General features: G+C 37.0%; 1 protein-coding gene across 3 annotated transcripts in view; it reads left to right on the top strand.

Moving 5' to 3' along the window:
• BMPER (BMP binding endothelial regulator) overlaps positions 1-8,030 on the top strand; it is a 148,259-nt gene extending 140,229 nt beyond the window's left edge. For all 3 annotated transcript variants that reach the window (XM_056484184.1, XM_056484183.1, XM_056484185.1), the window contains exons 14-15: positions 8-138; positions 6,137-8,030. In XM_056484184.1, the coding sequence (XP_056340159.1) occupies positions 8-138; positions 6,137-6,318 (313 nt within the window). In that variant the 3' untranslated portion in view covers positions 6,319-8,030. The remainder of the gene's footprint in view (positions 1-7; positions 139-6,136) is intronic.
• The last annotated feature ends 6,181 nt before the right edge of the window (positions 8,031-14,211 follow it).

Below are 14,211 nucleotides of genomic sequence, written 5' to 3'. Positions count from 1 at the left end.
TCTGCAGGTCGTGTGTGACAGACATGTGTGAGTGTCCGATCCACAAAAACTGCTACTGTGAGTCATTCCTGGCATACACCCGAGCCTGTCAGAGGGAAGGGCTGAAAGTCCAGTGGGTGCCGGAGCAGAACTGTGCAGGTAAGCATTTTGGGACTGCTTCTTTGTAAGCTTTTGCATAGACTAATAGGCTATGATTGTACTATCCTTTTACTGGTGGAATAGGATCAAAAATGATACAGGAATTGTACCAGCTTGGAAGTTCTTGGAAGGATATGTAAACTGTTGATTGCAGAAAAAGTTTAAACTCCTTCGACCTCCTGTCAAAACATAGTTATATTTCCGGGTACAATATGTACATATAATTGCAATAGGTTCAATAAGAAAAGAGGAGAAAATGTATTTAGTGGAAATACTAAAATGCAAATCTGCATTAATTACTGCATTTGGTCCATACTCACTATATGACTGATTCAGACTGCATTAATTGCAATTGTGAGTAATTCCTTCCATGAGAAGCAGTGGCCTGTGGCTATGAGCACTTGAACTAAAATGCAATATTGCAGATGAGTATTTCCCCTGATGATGGTCTCATTAATTTAGGAAGCTCTGTAATTCCATTGACTTGCCTGGAAACGTATTCAGATTTATGTAAAGCAATTAACAGTAGCTGAAAAAAAAACAACAAGCAATGAGAGGAGGATACTCAGTGCTGGTCTAAGAGCTATCACTCTGTGGTCCATTTTGGTAATTGTGTGTGGTTCAGGGTCTACTCTCTCAACTTCAATTTCCTTTTCTATTGAAGGCATTTTATCAGGGATGGGTGAGTGACAGAACAAATTACGTTTGATTGACTGTTCCCAAAAGATTCACTTTTTTTCTTATGAAGCAGCAGGACAATCCAAACAGGGTGTCACTAAGTGAAAACCCTATTCAAGTGTGTGGTGTTAGATACTGCTAGTAATGTATATAATTTTAATTTATTGATCTGGTAGCAGATCCATGCAGAACCTGGAGCAAGCATTGTGATTTTTTTTCCAAAGCACTTCAGACTGAGACCTCACTATGGCAGATGCTGTAAAAAGAATAAAATCTCCTTGCTTGCAGCCCCTGCCTTAAGAAGTTAATACAAGTATTGAAATATCACGACTTAACTAATTGAGGCTTCATTTCACAATATTTTGTCTGGCATTTACCAAAGAGAAGAAAATTTTCTGATACAAAAACAGTCCTTGAGGGAACATTATGAAGGAATTTAAACACACAGCCTCCATGAAAGCTAATGAAAGAAGTTTTTGAATTATAATGATTTTTTAAACTCTTCTAGAGGGAAAGGGGAAATCTAGTTAAGCAGAAAATATAGATAAGCCATATAAGTCTATGTACTCTCAAAACACTTATTTAAGTATCCAATATCTGATAATTAGCACCATCTTCTAAGTAAATAATACAGTAAGCATTAAATTAAAGTGTATTCACTGCTTTCCATATGGTACTAGTGGCCAGCATCAAGATTTTAATCTTTAACTGACTTTCTTTCTCTCCAAAACAAATAGTTGCAATTATTGTGTCCCAATTACAGATAAAAGTTTGTAATTATGAAACAACATTTCTGTGATAAAGCTTTAGGATCCTATGACTCATTTCCTGCTTGACGTTTCATAGCGGGAGGGATACTTGAAAGAGTTGTGTTCTGATGAAAATGGAGTATACTTATTAGTAAAGTCAGGTTTTAATTATACTTTTGTGTGTTTTAAAACCAGATCTTGTGTGGTTGCCAGTTGCTCTACCCTAACTGCTGTGGGCTAAACTCCTCTTTATGATCTTCAGGAAACTTGTACTGTCTGGAGGGCCGGCAAAATAGGATGCTCAGGAGGCTGAATTGCATGTCCTGTTCCCTACATGCTCTTCTCTCTCCCCCTACATTATTCTGCAGAACATTGCTGCTCAAGGTTTGCTGTCCTATGATGTTGGCTCATTAAAGGGAGTGTCAGCTGTCATTTAACTGGAGAAGTGAAAAGTGGAAGATAATGAGTAAGGAAAATGGTTAGTGTAAGAAAAGTTTGGTGAGATCCACATGGGGACTGAGAGGGTTAGAAAAAGGATATGGGTTGCCATGGAAAGTAGTGGGGAGTTAGACCTGTTAGGATGAGCATAGGAAAAAATATGGTTTTTGAAGGAGAAATTAAAAAACCAGGAGAGCCAGTATGAGGGAAAGAAGAAATAAGAAAAAGTGATACTTGGAAGAGGAAAATAAAGGATAGAAATGGAAGGAAGAGGTTTGAAAAGGAAAGGAGAAAGACATTTTTTTTTTACCCAAGAAAGGCTAAACAAGAAGTTTATAAAGTACAATTAAGTAAACTGAAGTGGTGAAAGGCCTTGGGATATAGTAATTTAACACTGCATTTCTCAGGATACCAAGAGAAAGAAGACTCAAGGACGGCAGAAGGCAATAACATTATGCCATGGGCATGACTAAACATGCAAAAACCAATGAGATAAGAGCTATAACACAGTACAATAATAAGTGCAATAATAAGGGATATAATGATTTGGTGACGTGCTCTAACAGTTTCATAAAATCTGAACAATTTTTTCTTTTCATCTGTGATCAGTCAGTTGAAATGAGTGTATCTCTGATTTTGACTCTTCTCCTTTGGGTCCCTTTTCTGCTGGAGAATTTTCTGGCATGTGTCACTTTTTTCCCCTGCTATATGTTGCTTTCCCTCAACTGCTTTATTCCCTGTGTAAATTTATCAGGAGGGCTATTCTGGCTTTTCAGGGGATACTTACTGAAAACTGAAAGTTGAAAATATTAACAGGAGTGTATCATGGGAAGTTTAGTGTCCAGATCTACCTAAATCTACAGATTTAGCTCTGTTAGAAGGAGATTTTGTAAATTGCAAGCACTATGAGTGAAATGTCATTTGGAGGTATTACAGAAGAACTCCAAACTGTGTAACACTGACAGAGGAAGCCAGAAGATTCATTGGTGCTCAAATATTAGTTCAGAATTTTCTGTGAAATTGGATTTACTAGATATCACCAACCAAGGGAATCCTTCAGTAGTTATGCTATATATTTTGGCTTTTGTGTTGGGGAATAAGAGTTCCTCCTAAAAAAATTATGACCATGTCTACAAAGACAGGTGCAGAAGCCTCCTCTGTGAAACTGCCAAAGTGGCTGGACTAAACCAGGTCTAGTCTACAAACTGTAGCTTATTAGGCTGGGTTTATTACCTCAGGCACAGGGCTATATTTGTGTGACTATATGGCTTCTGGACTGGAGCTGCCTTTATCCCACCAGCTCAGAAGGTGGTCTGAGGAAGCTCACATCTGTCATGCCAAACACATGTTCTAGAAGAAGAGTGGAAAAATTCTGTTGGGACTGGTAATGTTTCAAAATACAGTATTATTATTAACTTTTGTACGTTGAGTTTGGGTTTTTTGATTGGATTTTTTTATTTTTGCTAGTGCACTAAGGAAGTTATTAGTAACAGAGCTCAGTTCTTTAAGAGAGGAATTTGTCTTAAAAGGCGGGTGAAAAGACACCACTTCTGTTTTTCATGTTTACATGGTAGTGAATCACTCCAGCAATTCCTGAGAAGCCTTCTGCAGAATGTCTTTATTTTATATTTTAAACTGTTGAAGAAGTGGAATGTTCTGGATCAATCACACCACATGTTAACAACTGAATCACTCAACAATAAAAGCCAGTTTAAGGGAACTTAAACAGCAGCCATTGTACTTTTCAGATTTTTCCCTTGACATCACGTTAATAATGCCATTATAGGCTGCCTACAGCAGAAAACAGTCATCACATATTCTACATAGCTGAAGGATAAGGATGTGTTTTGACATCCCACATCCATGTGTGGTAAAGCAGAATGGGGAGTACTTACAGATGCCATGGCCTGCCAAGGGCAGGCTGTAGTAAGTTCTCATTTGCTCTCGAGAAGGGATGAGAAAGTGGAAGGGACCCCTTAGCCAACTTTCCTTAAACCTACCAGCTGAGGAACCAAACAGAGCTCAGGTGAAAGGAAAGGGCCAGCTATTACTGCACTAAAGCTTTGTAGGATTAAACCTGTGTAGCCTTAAAACTGAATCTCGTATTCCTTTCTATATGGAAACCACATGTGCTGAAGTCTAATGTTTGTTTGCGGTTGGTCAATTAGAGATCCTACAAAGGGAAGCTCATTTTCAGAGAGGAAGGATAAAAGCTTCTAATAAGCAGCTCCTGTAAGATAATTCACACTGTGTATGGAGAAGCATTAACTGTCCTTGAACATCTTGGTCTACTTTTCTAGTCAGTTAATACATTGTTTGCAAAGCTCCAGGGAGATCTGCACATTTTAATTTCCCCTCTTGCAGAGATTCAATCTCTATTCTGTACACACTATGTAAGTTAAGAAACTTAGAGTTTCCTGGGAATCTTACATTTTATTCTATGCTTAATATTGCTTGCATATTTTTCCCACCTTCTAAATTTTCTGTTTCATTAAAATTCTTTTTAATTTTTCCTTTTGTTCCTTCTTAAGTATGCATGGAAGTTATCATGCAGAGCAAGACAGAAATGTAAAGTTGGTAAAATATTGTCAAAAGATCTATGCTCACAAATGGAATGAGCCTATCTTGAACACAGCTGACAGATATTTGTTTCCAGCCTATTCTGAAACAATATTCAATTAAAGATGTCTCACAGAGTTTCTAGGTAGGTTGCTCTTGCTGCTTTCTTATGCTTAAAAATATAATATTGGGGTTTTTTCTCCCCTGATATCTAATGCCCTTCTAATAATAAGCATTTAGTTCTCTGTATCACCAGGGTAATTTTCCTCTATAATTTCTTTTTGCAGTCTTGTATTTGTTTATTAATATCTGTGTCCTGAGAATTGTGTGCGCATAAATTCCATAAAATGCACAAGAAGTAAAACTTGAAAGAAACTAATGGTGTTTTGAAGATCCCTTAGTGGTGAAAAGGAACCCCTTAAATTTATGATGTTTTAGCAATAAGACATCATAAATTCTCTTTGATACACTCATATATATTTAATAAATTTATTTCTGTTTTCTCTTTATGAATAATAACAGTACTGTAATGACACTGTAGGCCAATTCTCACAACAAAACAGTGGGTTTTGTCCATTAAAAAATTGTCACTTAAAAAATCTTGACCTTCAATCTCTCTCAAAGTTGAAGAAACCTTCCTAATACAATCGCCTCTCTGAAAATAGCATGAGATGATTCTGGATGTTTGAGAGTCCCTTACTATCTATGAGCTATTTTATCAGTTCTTGTTCTTGCCATCAGCTCAGCTGTTAAAAAGAATAACATACTTTTATTTGCCATTGAACTGTGTATTATTCTCCATACCAAAAAGGCAGGATATAAAATGTTGAGAGTTTTAATACTGATCTGGAGCAGTTATAGTGCTTTTAGCTGAGCCTTCAGTGATCTTTTATGTTGAAAATGCATTGAATTGTCAGCTACATAAAGTAATGAATAGATACTGGAATCATTAAGCACATGAATCCTCACTGTCAGTGATCCCTTGGTAAAACAGGGCAAAGTATGGATACAATTAATTTTTAATTTTTGTTTGTTTTTTTTTTTTTTGGTTTTTTTTTTTAAATGTTGCTTCTGGATTAACAACATTGATTTAGTTTGCTGCAATATGAAATACAGAAAGTATAATCTTAGGATCAGAATTCTAATGGGATGAATGACTCTCTTCTTTCTGTAGGAATGAAAATGATAATAACTTTTTTTTCTTGTAAATGGTTCAGAAATCTTTGATAAAAGGCATTGTAATAAATAAACAGTGTTAATTCTTTACTATGAAATGTAGATCTGCATATAGATAGAAACCTTGCCAAAGCTGTATATATCATTAACTTTGTTAAAATTATCAAAAAGTTCAATACTGCTGTGGACTTGATAGCTTTTGATAAGGAATTTTGCTACTTTCATATTTATTATGTAATATAGTGGAATTGTTTTACAAGTATTTTTTTCCTCTAGATAATCATCATGCCAAAATATACTTTTTTATATTTGCAGTAGAAACTAAGCAAACAGATAAGCAAATTTATTTGTGGGGCTCTGTGTAATACGCATATTTTGTTCCTTTTAACTCCTTTCAGCCATCCAGTGTAAACACGGTGCAGTTTATGATACCTGTGGTCCGGGATGTGTCAAAACATGTGACAACTGGAATGAGATTGGACCATGCAAGAAGCCCTGCGTTGCAGGGTGTCACTGCCCAGCAAATTTAGTTCTCCACAGAGGAAGATGCATCAAACCAGTCCTGTGCCCACAGCGGTGACATTCATTCTCATTCCATGGACACTAATGCAGGTGGTCACTGACTCCCTTCATGCTCACAGTGAAGGACTCCAGCTGCTTGTGTGCAGATTCTGCGAAGTACATGTCTACTCACAGAGTGTAAATGTGCTCCTCTGTGTGTATTTGTGTGTCTCTAAGAGCACACATGTGGCACCTAGAAAGATATATAAATGTATACTGTGTGTATTTGGACACACATGTCCATACACAAGTGCCCTAAACATAAGTACAGCCCATATATTTATATATATGTCCACACAATTATACATAATTTCTATATACCATAGAAGGATGAATATTTTTTGCTATAAAGTTTATGTATTATTATTTCTAGGACCCTGACCTGTAAGTCATTGTATAAATAAACCAGGTGTTTTTAATATAATATTGTGGCATGAAAAGATTGGATGACTTTGCCATTGCATAAGTTTGTCGTTTCCAAGGAAACTTTTCTAGGGCTATAGCACTGCCAGGCTGAATTATTTTCAACACAGAACCTGGATTTACAGTTGTAGAGGAAACACATTTCTCTGGAGATGGAGGATTTATCTAGGAATATTTCATTTGTACCTTAGAGCTGCATAGTGATTGGTGACTGTGCTTAATCAGGCAGAGAAAGCTGGGGATTGGCTTTTATGCTTTACTGAAATAACTGTGCAAAATGATTTCCAAAGCTGGTTGGACAATGGCCAGGATAGAGATATTTCTTTCTGGAATGGCAGCAAAGAGTCGGGGCCAGATTTTCGTAAGTGCTAGGCACCCAACAACTCACTTTGAAAATCTGACCACTTCCTGTTTCATATCCTAATGCCCCATCTCTGTTGTTGTGTTTGGCAGTAGCCATGGATGCACAATGAGCAGCTTGAAGAAAATGTACATGTGCATATTATCCCCTTAAACATGTTTGGAACACCTAGGATTGTTTCATGTCTCCTCCAAATATTATGCAGAAAGCAAATCCCACACTGAAGTGCTTGATTACAGTGTGCCTTGAAACATAAAATAATGTCATTTAATTTTATCAGCATGGTTTAGAAGAAAGACAAATTCACCCCACCAAAAACCAGTAGAGAATGTCAAATGTTGTTTGAATAACTGCAAATTATTTCCTTAGTGGTCTTTTGGTTGAGGTTTACGAACATGCCCACTCTGTGAAGTTTGCATGACTTTTAAAGTCTCCCAGGGGAGAAGCAATAATACATTATTTCATTAGGAACAGTTAAAAAAGTCATACAACTTTCTCAAGTCTGAAGGGTCAGGGGGCTAGTCTTCTTCACTGGAAAGCCTCTTGAAGAGACTGATGGAATAGTCTCTGGAGATGACAGAAATCTTTGTGCATCTGCTTTAGTTTAATAATGAAGTAATATCCTCCCACACAGCTACTTCCATCATGCCTTGCATTGAAATTTCCCCTTGTAATGCTTTGACAACTTTCTCCTTTAATTCTTTTCTATCAAGGAAGTTACGCAGGGCCTGAGTTTACAGAAAGTGAGTGGGTAAACACACATGGGTTATACAACCTGTCTGTGATCCCATACTGGAGGAAGATGCTGAGTGAACCTGGTTAACTTAGGCACCACACTATCCAAATCACTGTACCACCAGAGTGTTAAAAAGAGCTGGGCATATAATGCCAAGAGTGTTCCATGGATGTTCATCTAAATCTTAAATAAACTCAGCTTGATCTTTTTATGTCCCTTCTGTGTTCATTTTCTTGGAACAATCAAATAACTCAGTTTTACTGGCAGAGAGGGTTTTGAAGACTTATATACAAGTGCACTGGGAAGCAGAATTGAAAATGTGCAGATCCCATCAGAGCAGGAAATTAGAAGAGTTTTATGTGGCTCATGTGCTAATTGAATGGCAAAGCTGAAATTTAGAACAATTGCTGTGGGCTGAAGGAGTAAAAATATAAAACAGCAGTCATTAAAATAATTTAAAGTGTCAATTAGACCAAAGAGCTTTTCAGCTTGTAAGCTTGCAATGCTGAGATATGGGGTCTAAACCATTGGAAAGAATATTTGCCTACCTTTAGTTTAGAGCAGATTTTAATTACTTACTGCTCAATTTTTCCAAAATAAAAATACAGGCAACATGAATACATGAAAAGTGTATACACTTGTTTTTCTCTTTTCTCCTGACTTATAAAGGTGAATGAAAGGTGAAGAGAGAGCCCTCCAGCTTTCTTGGTTCACTGATCTCATTCAAGCTCTACTTAATTGATTCTAGGTGAAGAGGTGACTCAGTCCTTCTGTAGGATGAACTCTATTTTTAGATCTTAAAATGGTTCAGTTTGAAACCTGAGCCATGTCATCTCAAGATGAGGACTCATTTCTTGGTTTAAGTTTTTCATATCTTCCTGATTAAGACTAGATCTATGCTTTTCAGTTCAGTGATGGAGACTGAGGAAGAGAGGAAAATGGTTTTACCTCTAAGCCAAGTGGTTGTGCCCTTATGATGATGAAGAGCTTTTCCCTCCAAAATCCAGTTTTCAAGGCAAGAGTAAGCTATAATCTGTTGGCTTAGTTCACATGTACCATCTAAGAAAAGGTTGTTCTACTTTTCTAGAAATTTCCCCCAAATTTCCACCTAGGAGAATACATCTGTGTCTGTGGTTACCCTGTGCCTAATTGAACTATTGAGATCATATCAGGCCCGGGTGGGCCTGTTGTTCTCCACTCTTCTCTTCGTCTCTCTCCTTCAAGGCCATTCAAAAGTTGAAAGTCTAGCCTAACACCATCAATACCATTATTACCACTGGCCTCACAGAGTTTGGGTTGAAGCCCATCTTCCTCCTGCTGTCTTTCCTCATGGAATATTGCCCCTAGTATGCTAGAGCTGGAAGTTTCCTGTATATCACTGGGGATTTATTTTTTATGAAATTCACTGGTAATCCAATTTTAGTATTCTAAATGCATCTAATGTGAAATATTTTTTTTTAATAATAACATAACATTGATAATTCATATGGTGTATTCACCATACAAAACTGATGATTGTATAAATTTTGATCTTGATAAGGCTTATGTCAATCTGTGCATGTGACTTTGTGCCAATTTGTAAGGTGAAATATATTTGAAGGAGTAGAGGTTCCAATCAAAGAATGATCCAAAACGGAAATCTGAGAAACACCTCTGTAGTCCAATGGAGTGAATCCAGTAGACACCTGGATCAATAGTTTCACACTTAATCTGCTGTGTGTTCTCTGGCAAGTTGTTTAATATTCTAACTTCATTTGGGAAACAAGGCTCTGGATTTTTGCATCTTTTTAAAATTTTTGGATGGAAAATATTCTAAAATGCTATACGAGGGTAATGTCAGCTGATATTTTACCAATCTACTCAGGTCTGCTTTGCACCAAGTTGTCCCATCACTCCCAAATCATAATCACTTGAAAATCAGCTTTTAGTTGGCATATGTGGAGGTCAAATGTATTTACTTCCTCCTCATATATCTGTGTTTTTAAGTTGCATGTATTTTTGTATATTGAGTTTTATAAGCCATGGAGTCAAGCCACAGGCAAACAGTAATTTGAGTTGTAGCCCAAGAGTCCTGCATCTTTCAAGAACACTTTTCTTCTATAGAGTAAGGTTGGTTGCACTTGGACAAAAACCCACAAAAAATCCAACCTCCCCCTCCCAAAACCCACAAAAAAACAACCAACCAACCAACCAACCAAACCAACCAACCAACCAAACCAACCAACCAACCAACCAACCAAAGAACAAAAAAAGAAAATATTCTCAATGTTTGACCCAAATGCAAACCCATTGCTGTACCACATAAGTAGTTTTCAGCAGATAACCTAAAAGAACAAAGTTCTCATATTTTCTGCTTTTTTTGAACACAGGATTCAAATACAGTTTGATGCTGCTTGGCTTCTTACTGACAGAACTTGACAGTTGCAATGTCTGGAATGATCTTGAACAGCTTTACAGGGGTAGGGTGGTTTGCTTTTTTTTGCCTTCATCGAAAGTGGACAAGGTAATATCAGAGCTAACAGATACAATAATTACAACTCATGTATTTTCAGCTGGAAAGAGAGTCAGTCAACAGCATTTAGCACTGGTAAGGTGTTCTACTATTTCAGGAACAGTGCCTGTTAAAGGATATTATTATGCCAAGGTCTCAGTATCTGACAAACAGGAACTTTATGTTACGTAACACTGATCAAATGCTTGTTCTTCTCTCCCAGATTTTGCCATTTTTAGAAAGCCCAGCAGCAAGAGAGATGCTTCTGTTCCCTTACAGAACCTTTTCTAGTCCACAGCTGCAAATGTTTCAGGACACAGGCCTTACCATGCTGCCATAGCAGTATATTCCTTTTCTCTGTTAAAAAGTTGTTACACAGATCAATATTTCTAGGCAAAATAATAGTGACACCTCAGCATCAGAATTTCTAACAAAAAAATAAGGTTCTTCTCCTGTGAAAATAAGGTAGCTGTTGATCCCCACTCAAAACCCCAATCCAAAGGCAGTGTAGCCACGTGTTGAGATCTAATTGGAATAGATTCATTGTTAGGTGTAGAAATCCATAATTAAAATAAGATTATGAGTTTGTTCCTGCTTTTCTCGCAGCTGCTACTTTACCTTTGAAGAAGTCACCAAAGTTAAGGAAAGAGATTTTATTTGTAGGGTTGGAAATTTTCTGGCACATATTTCCCAGCAAAGCAAACCTGCCTTGGTTTCCTCCAGGACATATATTTTAGTGAACACACATAGCCACAACTGTCAAAACAAAAGCTACAAATGTACTTTTGTAACCAGTCTTGTTCCTGGCCTTGAGATAAAATTGCAAGTTCTCCTCACTGCTGAGAAAGCATAAGTAATTTTTTTTATAGCACCAGTTTTAGCAGGCAGCAACATTACCTGCCATCAAGCACCATTTTAGAAGCTTCAAGTGATGTTAAATATGACAAGTAGCATTTGCTATTTGCATGACTTTACTCTTTTCATGGCGAGTTGAGTTAATGTCAGCCCTGCACACAGGAGGAAGTTGGCTCTTATAGGGTGCATATGTATGGTGGGAGTGTGATGGCATTATATAATTAGCATTATCATTGATAGCTCTTTCTAGTTCCCTAAGAGATGCTTATACTTGAGCATCAATATAGTTTGGCTTTGCACATGAAAGTGAATTGATGCGAATGTAAGAAATTTCTGCATGGACAGACCCACCTTTGTTTTCCTTATCCAGTGGTGAAGAAATGCTTCAAAGAACACTTCAAAGAGCATCTGTAAGCCTCATGGTGGAACAACCTGCTTGTAGCAGTAATTTGGCCTTATACTCTGGCAGTAAGTGGTTGGTACTTTAATGACCCAATCATTCAAAGCACTTATCTGTGCTCAAAACTTTGAATAACCTCCCTTGCTTCAATGGGGTAACATGCATACTGACTTCTAACCACATGCTTAAATGGTTTGCTGGGCCAGGGCCAGAGAGTTTGGCATCTGGCAGGATCAAATATTAAACTTTGTGATATTTTGTATTTCTTCATGATTTCCATGCATAGATCTATTTTAAGATCATACTGCTATCTACTGCTAGAAAACCATACCAGTTAAAACTTTTTGAAGCCTTTGGTTTTGAAACTTTAGAAGCTTGGGGAATTTATTTCTATTGATTTCCCATGTCAATGTAATAATTTCTTCACTTTGCAGTTTTCTACTCTATTTTATTTGCTGTTATTGTTAAAACAATATGTTAAAACAATGTTTCTAGCTATACTAGTTTTAAACGGGGTTGAGCTCATACTGACATCATCCTGACTTTATAGCTGTGGAGGTAATCCACAGCCCTGCTGTGGATGCCCTCAGTTGTTAGACTCCCAATTGCTTCTAGCTATAGTTCATTATAAAACTCTGATAACACTGTATTAGAATAAAAGCATCTGTAGCCCAAATCAGTATAAATAATTTTCTACAAGAGATCACAGTTTGTAAATGATGGGGAAAAATTAATTTATTTTCATATTTTCACAATAGTTTTTATGCTTTGTATTAATAAGGAAAAGAAAATTATGACTGTAGAAATTGATGAAGAAAAGATAATTAAGAATTCTTTTTTTTAATATTTAGTGCAAGTATTCAGTTTCTTTAACAAGTATCCCTGAATGGCTTTCAAAACCCACAGAAAAAAACTTGACTGTGCTCTACAGAATATGAATCAAAACTATCAAAATGGGTATGTGCTGATGCAGTTCTGAAGTTAAAATTTCACTATGTCTTGAAGGGACTGAAATAAATGAGTAGCGTTTGGAGGAAATAATTTATCCCATCGTAGGCATCTGAATGTTTGTTTTCTAGTTTGGGGTGCAAATATGCAGGTGTTTGAACTCCACCATGTTGAATATACAGCCCTGACTTTCTTCATATTGGTATGCATCAAGAATAACTTTAGTGGAACTCATATGATAATATCTATGTCAAAAAACATGTTTGGCTTTTTTTATTTGTTCATTTCAATTAACTGCTACCCTGTAAGATATGAAGGGGGAAGAGAAGCTGCAGGGAGAATTGCAGAGTGTATCACATTTATTATAAGCTATTAATGTATGGGTGGGTTACATGAAATATTTTATATGCTATTTATGGAGAATGCTCTGTAGTGTCAAGAGCATTACTGCGGAATGTTGACATTTTAGCACTTAGAATTGCTTTGCTTACTCCTGCAATTTCCTCATAAAATTTTAATAGATTTCACCTGCATTAATGTAAAATGATACCTATTTAAAATTTTACAGAATTTTTGTCTTCATCAGTATGTCTCAGTTTATGTCTTTGTTGAATTTAAATTTATTATGTAGTTTAATGTCTCACAGAATTGCAAACTGTGCAGTAAGCTTGCCATGGCTTGTCTTTGAGTTGCCATACAGTTTTTGTAAGAATATTATACTAATACAATTTTGTAAAAGTATAATTGTGATGAGTATGTTTGTAAAGACATTATTTATTCCCCTATAAACTGAATATTTATTGTCTTTATGCAGATAAATGCTGTGTTATTTCATAGCTGTCAGCAAAACTGTAATGGTTTGCAGATTCTGACTCAGAAAAACAACATCTCCTACACAGTGGTTGATACTGTGTTCTCCTAAGAATTTAAATACTGTTATTTCTTGGGATGGGAGCAAGGAGCCATGCAAACTCGGTTCAGCTTTATTTATGAGGTACTGCTTGGCCAAGTTACTTCACTGCTATTTGCCTTAGTTTTCTCACTGGTGAAGCAGAAATGGTGATGCTTTACAAAAATCACAGAAAATTTAGGAACAATGAATTTGTTAGAAATCCACTGATCTATGTTTGAGCAAGGCTCCTGTTAATGCCCATTGAGCTCCAGATCCGTCCTTAGGATTGTCAAGTATTTTTATGTTTTCTTCTTTGCCAAGAGCAGCCTGATCTGCTTCTGAAGGTGTAAATAGGTCATGAACCCAAACAGCTAGGACGAGAGCAAGCCATGCTCTACCGTGAGCAAGGAAACTTTCTTTGATGTGTTTCTTCCTCTTGGAAGGAGGTGATGAGAGGCTGAGGAGAGCACAGAAGGTAAGAGATTTGGCACTTTGCTGGAAATTCATAGGACTACTAGTGCTACATCCTCTGTAGTTGTGTGAGTCCTTGCTGGACTAACTAAATTCATGTGAAGCCCCCGGTAACAGGCTGCTTCAATACCACGAGATACTGAATGTTCATTTTGCGGTGTGCAGGCTCATCTCTTCAGACTCTCTGAGGTGTGAGGGCAATGCAGACATGGCAAGGGCACTACTTCCAAGGCTGTGTGATCAGGCCCTGCATGCTCCTTGGGCCTGGTGACGACTCACATGGTCACACCTAACTTCTACCCCAGAATAAACACTCAGTGGTCACAGTTATTACA

Source organism: Oenanthe melanoleuca, chromosome 2 (genome assembly GCF_029582105.1).
Source record: "Oenanthe melanoleuca isolate GR-GAL-2019-014 chromosome 2, OMel1.0, whole genome shotgun sequence".
Taxonomy (NCBI): domain Eukaryota; kingdom Metazoa; phylum Chordata; class Aves; order Passeriformes; family Muscicapidae; genus Oenanthe; species Oenanthe melanoleuca.
The sequence above is the reverse complement of the archived record's forward strand: the minus strand, read 5'-3'. Positions and strand labels throughout refer to the sequence as shown.